The following is a 12,274-nucleotide window of genomic DNA, read 5'->3' on the forward strand; positions in this document are numbered from 1 at the left end:
ACAAAATATTTAAACACGGACCTTAGCGGGAGATGACGCTCGGAAGACATCTTGCTTAAACTGAACTAAAACTGTGCTTCGATGACGCATAAAAATCCACGCCACCATTACAGGATAGGACGTGCTTAAAACGCGAACAGAAATTGTTTATTCGAGGGGATTTCGACGGTGCAGGAAGGGGACGGGGGGGGGGGAGGCATGGCGGTGCTGGTGGTGGAGAACTTGAAAGGCATCTTCAACAACATTTACTTAATATAAGATGTGGTGTAAGAGTATTGTGGTGAAGATCGAAATTAGTTAAAAGCGAAAGTCCCTCCCCCCCCCCCCCCACCGACTCCAAGCAAATCATCAGTTAAACACTGTTGGCAAACGACGAAGTGTTCGTTGTTTATTGTTAAGTGCATTTTCATTTCGGAACCTTTAGCAATTTTATATTTCGAAGCTCATTTCTTCGCACCCAATTTTTTTAATTTCAGTTTAAATCTTTTTGTAGAGTTAGTCCGTCTGAAAGAACTTACAATACGACATATAATCATAAAAAAAATTTTACTGAACAAACGTGTAATATTCGAGGGAGACATTTTCCAATATTTTCCTTAACTGAGATATTCAGTCCTACAATAAAACGATTAGACGTAAAGATTTTTCGCTCAAAATTGATTCATGCGAAATGATTACTGCTAACGAAAAGCTGTAAGAGCAAGTATATAACAAATTTTACCAAGGAATCTATTTTTTCTTTCTCGCTCGCTTCCTATCATAGTTTGCTCGCATTTCTCGAAAAAAAAAATAAACCTTCGCAGCTACGCTAAACAACGAAAAAACAGCGAGAGATGAAAGAAATCAGAAGCGTTAAATAGTGTGACATACCTTGACTGGCTTGAGAAACAACAACGACCATGAAGAAAATTAAGAACACGGACCTTAGCGGGAGATGACGCTCGGAGGACATCTTGCTTAAACTGAACTAAAACTGTGCTTGAATTGTGCATAAAGATCCACGTCACCATTACAGGATAAGACATGCTTAAAACGCGAACAGAAATTGTTTACTCGAGGGGGTTTCGACGGCGCAGGGAGGGGGCGAGGTGTGGGGGGGGGGGGGTCGTGGTGGTGTTAATGAAGGAGACTTTGCAAGGCATCAGCAACATTTACTTAATGTAAGATGTGGTGTAAGAGTACTGTGGTTAAGATAGAAATGAGTTAAAAGGAAAATCCCCCCCCCCCCCCGACTCTAAGCTAATCATCAGTTAAACGCTGTCGGCAAACAATGACATGTTTCTTGTGTTTTGTAAAGTACATTTTCATTTCGGAACCTTTAGCGAATTTTAATTCAAAACTCTTTTCTTCGAACTCAGTTTTCAATTTCAGTTTTAATTTTTTTAGAGTTAGTCCGCCTGAAAAAAACTACAATCCGACAATTATTTTAATAAAATAATGTATTGAACAAACGTGTAATATTCGAGGGAGACATTTTCCTGTTTCTTTATAAGTTATTAAATCCCGCAATCAAATGTTACACGCTAAAACGTTTCACTTTACACTGACTTATGGTAGGCAAAATGATATAACTGTTAACAAAAATCTGTAAGAGCATATTAATAACAATTTTTGCCAAGGAATCTATTTTTCGTACTCTCTCGCTTCCTATTATAGTTTACTGCTCGCATTTCTCGAAAAAAAAAATGGCCTTCGCGGTTCCGCTCTAAAACGAAAAAAAAAAAAAACAGAAAGGAAAGAAATCAGAACCGCTTTATAGTGTGACATACCTTGACTAGGTTGGGCAACAACAGCGAACATGAAGAAAATTAAAAACAACTGCTTCGGCGGGAGATGACACTTGGAGGACATCTTGCTTAAACTGAACTAAAACTGTACTTGGATGATGCATAAAAATCCACGTCACCGTTACAGGATAAGACATGCTTAAAACGCGAACAGAAATTGTTTAATCGAGGGGGTTTCGACGGCGCAGGGAGGGGGGGGCGTAGTGGTGTAAGTGAAGGAGACTTTGCAAGGCATCATCAACATTTACTTAATATAAGATGTGGTGTAAGAGTATTGTGGTTAAGATAGAAATAAGTTAAAGGGAAGGTCCCCCCCCCCGACTCTTAGCTAACCATCAGTTAAACGCTGTCGGCAAACAATGACGTGTTTCTTGTGTTTTGTAAAGTGCATTTTCATTTCGGAACCTTTAGCGAATTTTTATTTCGAAACTCTTTTCTTCGAACTCAGTTTTCAATTTCAGTTTTAATTTTTTTAGAGTTAGTCCACCTGAAAAAGTTACAATCCGACAAATTATTATAAAAAAATAATTTATTCAACAAACATGTAATATTCGAGGGAGCTATTTTCCTATGTTTCCTCATAAGTTATTAAATCCCGCAATCAAATGTTACATGCTAAAACGTTTCACTTTACACTGACTTAGGCAAAAATTAAATGATAACTGCTAACGAAAAACAGTAAGAGCAAATAAATAACAATTTTTGCCAAGGGATCTATTTTTCGTACTCGCTCACTTCCTATCATAGTTTACTGCTCGCATTTCTCGAAAAAAAAAAAAATGACCTTCGCGGTTCCGCTCTAAAACGAAGAAGAAAAAAACAGAAGCGAAAGAAATCAGAACCGCTTTATAGTGTGACATACCTTGACTAGGTTGGGCAACAACAGCGACCATGAAGAAAATTAAGAACAACTGCTTCAGCGGGAGATGACGCTCGGAGGACATCTTGCTTAAACTGAACTAAAACTGTACTTGGATGATGTATAAAAATCCACGTCACCGTTACAGGATAAGACATGTTAAAGTGTACGCAAAATAATTAATTGAGGAGGGGTGTGTGAGAAAAAAGTGTCTCCATCACGATTTGCGTTAAAGATATTGTGTGGTTGACGTAGAAGTTAGAAATCAAGAACACCCCCTCCCCACCCCCCCCCCCACTACCACCCTCCCTCCATCCCTTCAACAAACACACGAAAAACACATTGCTTACCGCTGTTGGCAAAATAGACCGCATTTAACTCGTTTTATGTAGCGAATTTGGATTTCGAGACGTTTAAATGTCTTTTTTTAATTTTGCCTTTTATTCTTGAATTTCCAATTTATTGAAGGTAATCTTCGAAAGCGATTTTCCCGCTGTCCTTACAAAGAAGCAATTCATTACTAGGGTAAAATATTTCGCTGTTAAAATATATATTATAATTGTATGAAAATCGTCTAGATTTCGGTCCGAACTGGTCCGAAAAAGGCAAGTCGCGGTTCTGCATATGTAAGCTGTCTATGTGCTTGATTAAATATATTTACAAAGAACGACTTGAAACTTACCTCTTCCGATCAGTGTTCTTCAGACCAAAGTGCCAAAATGTGATTAGAAAAAAAAGTTTGGGTGTCTTCATCTCGTATTACTAAAGCCGCACAAGACGTTGGCTCGTTTGTATTACAGTACAATACGCAGGGTTCAAGTGACGATTTTCGTTCCCTGGTTCTTCGCTCTGTTACCCGTTCGGGTCCTTACGCGTTGTCGAGACAATAACAAAAGGTCCTGGGTGTTGCGTTACGATCTATGACAAACTGTCAAGAAAGTCAACTTAACCTCTATTGACATATATACAGATTGTTTTGAAATTTTTTGTTGCATGAATTTTTAATTTTCTGTACAATTACTGTATTCCTAATTACTTTCATGTACCAGGTTCTGGCGTTACCGATTTCAAAAATCTGAAAAATTGAGTTCGCATCGACAAAGCGCAGGAAGACAGAGTTCTGCAGGACCTATATTCAAAATACAGTAGTTATAAAATACGAAATGCTTTTTATTGAGCCCTGCTTTTAGCTTAGATGCCAAAAGCCGTTGAGAGTGGTCCATTTTGATCCCACGCAGTATCGTCTGTTCCACAAACAACAGTCAGGATTGTTGGAGTCAAGTTTCACCTTTATACGAAGTATCTTTCAATCGTGTTGGCCTCACATAATACAATGTCCGTGTAAATCGAATATGAAGCAATTTTCCATTTTATTGTAGTCAAATTTCAACTTATGAAATATCTTTTGATACTTTTTTGCGTTCAATTACATTGAAACGTATGACGCCTCTTTCGATGTTGAAGAACACGTAAATGCACGAAAAGGCAAAAGGGTACCTTTCGACTGTGTAGCGCCCTGTAGCGCTCGTCTAATTTCACAACACAACGCTTTGTTCAGTCACTCTTATTGGATCTGATCGTGTGAAGCATCGCTCGTTGGAATCGCATCCACTGTTCAAAGTATCACGATATGATCGTGAAGTCGTGTATTTCGACGCAAGATGTATATTTTTTTTTATCTTTCGACGACATTCTTTGGCTAACAGATTTAACCATACAAAGCATTTTTGATCTTATAAGAGTCATTTTCGATCGCGCAAAGCAAATGCCACCTTCGTGTGTTCAGGCTAGAATCAATATTGACCATTCCCTCGCAGCTAGCAAAACAATCTGAATATGGGCGCGGAGGAATGGGGCGAGAAAGGGCCATTCTTGCCCAGTTACTTCGCGCCTTAAGGACAACGCTTGCTACAAAATATATGTTACAATACAAAACACCGATCGTTGGAATTGAAAAAAAAAATATTACTGACACCCTGTTACTCGTTCACAAAGTTGAACTCGTAATTAGTCCGGCGGCTTAGCTCGAAATTTTAGTTGAATTGTGCACTTTTTGATACAAGCATGAAACTTGGCACAATGAAAGTGGTCACCAACAGAAGTTTCTTCAGATATAGTGTCAAGCCCGAAAACGCCAGTTTCCATGGAAACCGTAATTTATTAAATAAATGAAATTTCGTGAAATATTTGTTTGTCCTGGTTTATAGACAAATACTATTATGTCAGGAAGTGATATCAAGTCGCACGTACAAAATTTAGAATGAAATGCTGTAATTGAGACTGTTCATGTGCAGCCCTATATTTAGTCCTATTTTCCTTCTGTTAGCGATCGGTTCACCGATCGCGAGAGACCTGGACGCTAGCGCAAATCGAAAGACGCCAGGGAGCAAAGGGCGGGGAACGAAAAATCTTTTCCCATGCAATAAGTTCCTTGTAAATTATTGGTATCAAACAGATGGTAAAAAATGACAATTTTAAGCCTAATTTAAAGCATTCACATCTGTATTTATGAATAAAAATCTACAGTAATAGGTTTATAAAAGTACAAGAAGAAGTACTTCGTGGGGGAGGGGCCTCTCGGCTGAAAATTTCATTGCTGTTTTCTAGCTGAAAATAGGAAATTGGCGTTGGCACTATAATTATCAAGAATTGATTAGTATACGAATGCTTGTAATCCCGCAAAGTTTGGTGCTTGTATCAAAAATCGCATAATTCAGGAGCTAAGCCGCCGGACTAATGGCTAGACATGCCGGTCGTTATGTAATCGGAACAATATTTAGAGGAAGGCAAAGGTACAATTATTTTCCTTTCCTCGTCGCGATTTCAAGTCACACACAAAACTCCTTACTTACTACAGATATGACACCAAAGAGCTACGGATTATTTGCCAAGAGGTCTGTTATTACCCAATAACTGATTTGACCGCGCGCTATTCTTGTTTCCAGAGTCAGCTATAAAAGTTATAAAACTAAATCGGGGCCTGTTCTACAAAATGGAACCATTACTGTTGATTTCTCTATGATCTAGTAGGTATGATTGTAAGCTCCTCGATATGTGCTTGAAATGTAAGACAGCGCCATTCATTTACGGAGGTGCGGTGACCTAATTGTTAGCGCGCTGCACTGGATCGAGCGGTCCGTGTTCGAGCCCTGGCCGGGGTCATTGTGTTGTGTTCTTGGGCAAGACACTTTACTGTCATAATGCCTCTCTTCACCCAGGTGTATAAATAGGTACCAGCGAATTTACTGCTAGGGGTAACCCTGCGATGGACTAGCATCCCATCAGGGGAGAGTAGAAATGCTTCTAGTCGCTTCATGCTACAGAACCTGGGATAAGATCCGGCCTGTATGGGCCACTAGGTTCGACGCAGACTTACCTATCATTTGCTTAATTGGAAACATAACAAGATGACATCCCACATGCGTAGTATTAACATGTTAACTCCTTCTTTACACCTCCATTAAAATGCTTTACAGTTGTTTACAACAACAGTTTTATTTATTATTTTTTTTAGCTACATTTTTATAACGTATACTTGGAAATACTGAGTGATTTAACTTTTAAGTAAATACCTCATTATAGGAAATTAACGCTTCATGAAATTAACGCGAATTGTCGTGAATTGTATTACTTAATATTCAGTGTCCATGAGTCCACAACCAAAAAAAAAAAATATGCCAGTAACTAATATTCAGTGTCCATGAGTCAATAGTTAATATTCAGTGTCCATGAGTCAATAACTAATAGCTAACTAATATTCAGTGTCAATGAGTCAGTAACTTATATGTAGTGTCCATGCGTCAGTCACTAATATTCAGTGTCCATGAGTCAATAAACATGGGAGGCACGGTGGCCTAATGGTTAGAGCGCCGGACTCCGGATCGAGCGGTCCGAGTTCGAGCCCCGGCCGGGGTCACTTGTGTTGTGTTCTTGGGCAAGACACTTTACTCTCATGGTGCCCCTCTCTACCGGCGACATAATGCTGGGGGGGGGGGACTCTGCAATGGACTAGCATCCCATTCAGGGGGGAGTAGAAATATTCCTAGCCGCTTAATGCTACGGAAACCGGGATAAGCTCCGGCAGTGTGAGCCGCTTGGCTCGTGGCTTCTCCTTATGAGTCAATAAACAAATTTCAGTGTCCATGAGTCAATAACTAATAGCTAACTAATATTCAGTGTCAATGAGTCAGTAACTAATATTTAGCGTCCATGCGTCAGTGACTAATATTCAGTGTCCATGAGTCAATAACTAATAGCTAACTAATATTCAGCGTCAATGAGTCAGTAACTAATATTGAACGTCCGTGAGTCAAAAACTAATATTCGGTGTCCATGAGTCAATAACTAATATTCAGTGTCCATGAGACAATAACTAGTATTCAGTGTCCATGAGTCAATAACTAATATTCAGTCTCCATGAGTCAATAACTAATACCCAGCGTGCATGAGTCAGTAACTAAGATTCTATGTCCATAAGTCAATAATAAGTATTTCAATGTCCATGAGTCTGACACTGATGTTACTCAACATGTAATGCTAACGCCCTCGCCATGAGTCGATCTGTCATTGGCGCATTTTCTTTCATTGCTTTTCTTTCTGTTAATAAGCTCCTGAAACAGAGAATAGAACATTAAAATTAGTTTTATTTTAAAAAGGCTAAAAAGGATAAAAGTTCTAAAATCACAACGTTTTCGATGCTATGTCATCCTCATTGATATCAAAATGAACATTTACATTGAACTTGGTTTTGTGTTGTTATGTAATTCCCGAGGGAAACAGTTTGGCGATAAAACAGTTCATCTATTTGGTTGATGTTTGTTTCTCGCAAGCACAATCAACAGGCCTTCTATTATTTTGCGTCGAAAAGTTTTTTTTTTTTTTCGTAAACGCGATGTTCCATGTGTGTATGTGATCTGGATTTTTTGCGAGGTGGCGGGCTGGCTCCAAGTTATGGGTCTTGTTCTCGTGCCCTACGTTAACTTTTGTTTCGCCAATGTAAGTTTTGGCAATATCACTGATGGTGACCAAGCGTCGAGAACGTTTTTCCTTTTTAGCCTTTTTCAAATAATTGTTATCGAGCAAACATTATGGCAACATTCAAATTCGTATTATTTTCATTTTAAAATTACATATGAGGAAGTCTTACATCTGAATAAAAAGTGTCACTTTACCTAACCAACTGGTGATGCTGTTTTCGCGGAGAATTTAGGGCTGCGTGAATTAGAGATAAGTTGAAGATATCTCGCTGTACAAAGGAATAAAAGTAAAGCAATACAGTAAACACCCGCATATAAGAACAAGTGGATTAAGAACATCAGGCTGAAAGTTAGCCAATAAAGTATCATATATGAGGCAGAGAGTATCATATAAAGGAGGCAGCGTGGCCGAGTCCCGTTCTGATCACTAGCTGGTGTTGTTCTCGGTAGTCCCGAGTTCAACTCATTGGCTGCGTTTGTAAATAGCCAACTGGTCTGCCTCCTGCCAGTCGGGATTTTTAACCATGTTATGTTCATTTACAATGACCAATTAAGTGGCCAATTAAGTATATTATTATTATCATATATAAGAACCAATTCAGCCTAAAAAACAAAACATGTTCTTATATAAAAGAAATAGGATGCCAGAATAAGACAGTACCTCATATTAAAGTAATATGGTGCGCATGCTAGTATTTATATAGTATTTATTTCTTTAAAATTAATTTTTTAGTGTAAGTAATAAAACATTGTATGTTAATTAAATCTCTAGTAATGTATAACGTATAGTATTTTTGAAACAAATTTTAAGAACATTTTCAGACTGATTTTTCACTAAACACCCAGTAAATAAGAGCTTCATCAGCTCGAACCCAAAATCAAAGGTTCCGCTCTTATTCGGGTGTTTAGTAGATAAAAACATAAAAAATATCACATTCTAATCTTATAAAACATTGAAATTTTTACGATGTTTGCATACTTGCGCGTTGCTGCCTCCGATTTTGACGATTTTGTAACGGAGAGGTTTCAAGATTTCCACGGCGTTGTCAAAGTTTCCCTGTGGGGAAAAAATATTTCTTATTTTATACAGTGCTTTAAATAAGCTGTGGTAACATTTGATCCACTAACTTAATATAACAGCCTTCGATTACTAATAATATTCGACCGAAATGTTCGAATTATGTTTATTAGTGAAATGGACTCACTACGCTCAGGTATGTGCACTTTGCTCATCTCCAGACTGAGGTAACACACTGGCCTAGCAGTACACAGCTGTTTCCTCCTCTTTGGGACTCGTCAGCACTGCGTAAGGCATGGTGGTAATGGGAGAAAAGTTCTTATTTCTCCCACTTCAGTGATCCAACACTTGTGGTACACAAGGTGGATCTCTGGAGACGAGCGCACCAGTAGTCTTAAGCGGCCTTCACACGACAAACTAAAGTTGGCAAACTCATGTTGGCAAGCTCAAGTTGATGTGTGTGAACGACACAACAACAGTTGACAAACAAGTTGGCAAACTGTTGGCGAGAATAGAGACAAGTTCTATTTTGTCGCCAACAGTTGGCCAACTTGTTTGCCGTTGCTGCGTCGTTCACACACACCAACTCGAGTTTGCCAACACGAGTTGGCCAATAGTTTGTCGTGTGAAGGCCGCTTTAGACTACCGTCTCCTTACGATTCCAATGCATTGCCAAGCAGGTAAACAAACGAAGAAAGATTTCTTAGACCTTACTAGGAAACAATTTTCAGTGACTTTATAACGCTAGTTAAAATAAAGCAATAAATTTAAGTTCTGAACTTTGCTTTACTGTCTATGGCATAACTTTGCTGTTTAGATCAGATAGAGATTAGCCAATTAAGGTTTATTTAAAAAAATGAAATAGAGGTACAAAATTTAGAAATTTCATTAAACTTTTTTTTTTTTTTTGAAAAACAAAATTCCAATGGCCATAATAAGGCTTCAATCTCTACAGTGAAAAAAATATTAATACTTTCCTGATACGATCGTTTTGTAAAATTCATTAATTATTCATGAGGGTGCAAACCATTCCCAGCACAGTATTCAGATCACATGTTCACAACTGTAAACCCCAATACAAATCAAACAAAAGGATTAACTTTAGATACAAACTCCTGCTCAGCTAATTAGTATTCATTAACTTTTGATACAGATCTCTTCTGATTCGCATAACAAAACTTTGCATTCAATTCATTGTTTTCATTTCACAAGTAGAATAAAATATTCGCGTCCGATCTGTATGGGCGTTTACAATGGCTCGCCTATCGGCTCGCCATTGTAACCGCCCATACAGATATTCCGCTCATATTTTATCTACTACTTACAAAAATTAATTTGCACATGCTTTTTGTTTCATTTTCTTATGAGAAAACACACCATTTCTAATGTGAGCCAAAAGTCTGATCAAATAAAAATAAGGGTAACTCATTTTAGCTTCAAATTTGCTGCAGCCTATTACAAAAATTAATTTGCACATTATTTACACTCAAATAAAACCTGCAACAACCTTAAAAAAGATATATATGACTTTCACAAGAACTTCATAATTCTCTTGCCCTGATGTACCTAAATTCTGTTACTTTTCCCTAATCTCGACAAAAACAACTGAATCATTTTCTGAATTTGTCCTATTTGTAGCAAACTACGAAATACAGTCAACTCCCTCTATAACGGACACCTTCGGGACCACCATTTGGTGTCCGTAATACAGGAATTCCATAGTAGCGAGAGTTATGTTCAGTAATTCTTATTCGCCGCGACTTTAACTTCTGTCCGTAATAACGGGGTGTCCGTACAGCGAGGTGTCCGCAAGGCGAGAGTTGACTGTATATGGAGAGAGTTAAAAAAAGAAACCACAACAGTGTACAGTATTTTGATTTATGAGGCGGTGGAATTGCCCTTTCTCTTGCTCCCTCTTTAACTATTGGGATATTGTCCTGATGTACCGCGATATTCTCCGAACCAAAGTTATAAGAAATGTGGGGAAAACAGCGATGAGGCTTGATATTTGGAGCTTAGCACCAAAAGGATTCATCTTACCTTATCAGCTTGTTCAAATGCTTCACAGATGGCCAGACCAACCTCTCTAGAAACATCACAGTTAGTTCCTGAACCATCCCTACAGAATCACACAGAAAATTGGTGCCGGTAGGATTATGTCGGTTTTCACTTGAGTGTCGAACGTAATTCGCATTTGCATTGGTTTTGCATTACTACCCTCAGTGATTGGTTTACAACTCCGCGCCACTTTCTTATAGCCAATCAGGAGTAAAACATGTATTTGATTCGAGTTTTGATTGGTTCACTGGATTGTCTTTGTCCCTTGTAATTAGCCAGAATGATTACCTTGGTTTTGGTTTTACGACCCTCAATTAAAAACTGCTCAATAAATAAGCAATTGGTACCGGCGAGTTAATGCTGGGGGTTTCCCTGTGATCCATCCAGGGGGATGTAGAAATACCCCTAGTGGCTTTATGCAACAGGAACTGGGATAAGCTCCGGCAGTGAGCTTAGTGCGACATCGCCGTGAACAAATAGCGCCCAAATCGGCGCTAGCATGTGCGCAACAACTGGCCTCAGAATGCAAGGTAAGAAGAAGAAGGATTGTCTTCTTTGTCTTTATGACCTGTACAAATAACAGTTTAATTTATTATTCGCGCGTTATTCTTGTGTCACGCGTCACAGAACATGCGTCACTTAAATTCCATGCGCAAGTGTCACGGCAGAACCTGCGATGGACTAGCATGGAGAGATTAGCAATACGCTATTTTTTTTAAATGATACTTGTTCTCTAAAATATTATAGTATGCTTGCTGAAACGCTCGTATAACAATAAAACTAAAACTCCGCTACAACTTTACCTGACGTAGTCTCTTAGTGATGCCATGAGTTTTAATGTGGCATCTTCATTCTTTGCTCCTAATGTACACATCAGCATGTGGACGTCATTGAAGACCTTAAAAAAATAGAAAGTTGGTATTGTCAAGAAGGCATTAAAAGGAAATGTAGAGTGAAATAACAGTACGTACCAAAATATGATCATCCGTGTGAGACTGCCATAGGTGAAGCAGATCTTTCCATCGACTACCAACATCAACACCTGGCAATTAAAAAATTATATCGTTACATGTAACTGACCACAAATAATTGGCAAACTGATTACGAATGTCCCGAGCTCTGATACCGGTTTTGTAAGCAGACATGCGTTACTAGTATTTTCACTACTTCATTGTAGCTTCCTGAGATGTACCGTTAGCGACAGACACTAACTTTTGTTTCATTCTTATATTAGTTGAAAAACTATCACGTGTAACCCTCGATAAAAAAAAGTTTGATTGATTGATTGATTGATTGATTGATTGATTGATTGATTGATTGATTGATTGATTGATTGAAATGTATTGCACGAATACTTTCACAGATCCGCGGCCAAACAATCTTGCAAAGCGTTTGCAAGACCAGCGCAGCTCTGCAAAATTGCAAAGTGGGGCTGGGAAATCAAAGAATTATCCCAATACAGTTGAAGTAGAATGGAGGTAGACGATTTTGTACAAATGCCTACCAAATGTTCAATCTACCTTTCCTTGGACATTGTAGATTTCCAAAGTTCTTCCGATGCGATTTTTGAAATAGC

The 12,274-nt window shown here is 38.4% G+C and overlaps 1 protein-coding gene across 2 annotated transcripts; it reads right to left on the reverse strand.

Moving 5' to 3' along the window:
- Nucleotides 1-6,866: 6,866 nt before the first annotated feature.
- Nucleotides 6,867-11,747, reverse strand: LOC144640628 (tetratricopeptide repeat protein 38-like). Of its 2 annotated transcripts, XR_013568418.1 has the most exons (7): nt 11,670-11,747; nt 11,502-11,596; nt 10,681-10,759; nt 8,602-8,679; nt 7,818-7,891; nt 7,082-7,256; nt 6,867-6,902 (listed from the first exon to the last, which is right to left on the reverse strand). XR_013568418.1 is itself a non-coding variant. In XM_078499722.1 (6 exons), exons 2-6 carry the CDS (start codon nt 11,576-11,578, stop codon nt 7,166-7,168), a joined length of 399 nt encoding a protein of 132 aa, XP_078355848.1. In that variant the 5' UTR covers nt 11,579-11,596; nt 11,670-11,747; the 3' UTR covers nt 6,868-7,165. The 2 variants fall into 2 exon arrangements, 1 of the variants encoding a protein (XP_078355848.1); XM_078499722.1 differs by having other exon boundaries at nt 6,868-7,256.
- Nucleotides 11,748-12,274: the final 527 nt, after the last annotated feature.

This window comes from Oculina patagonica, unplaced genomic scaffold (genome assembly GCF_052425735.1).
Source record: "Oculina patagonica isolate OP01 unplaced genomic scaffold, crgOcupat unplaced393, whole genome shotgun sequence".
Taxonomy (NCBI): Eukaryota; Metazoa; Cnidaria; class Anthozoa; order Scleractinia; family Oculinidae; genus Oculina; species Oculina patagonica.

Excerpts from the sequence above, each read along its gene's own strand:
- LOC144640628 (XM_078499722.1), bottom strand. The coding sequence starts at position 11,578 with ATGCTGATGTGTACATTAGGAGCAAAGAATGAAGATGCCACATTAAAA. Across the intron at positions 10,760-11,501 it reads TCACTAAGAGACTACGTCAG|GGATGGTTCAGGAACTAACT; the intron begins GTAAAGTTGTAG and ends GTGATTCTGTAG. Across the intron at positions 8,680-10,680 it reads CATTTGAACAAGCTGATAAG|GGAAACTTTGACAACGCCGT; the intron begins GTAAGATGAATC and ends TTTTCCCCACAG.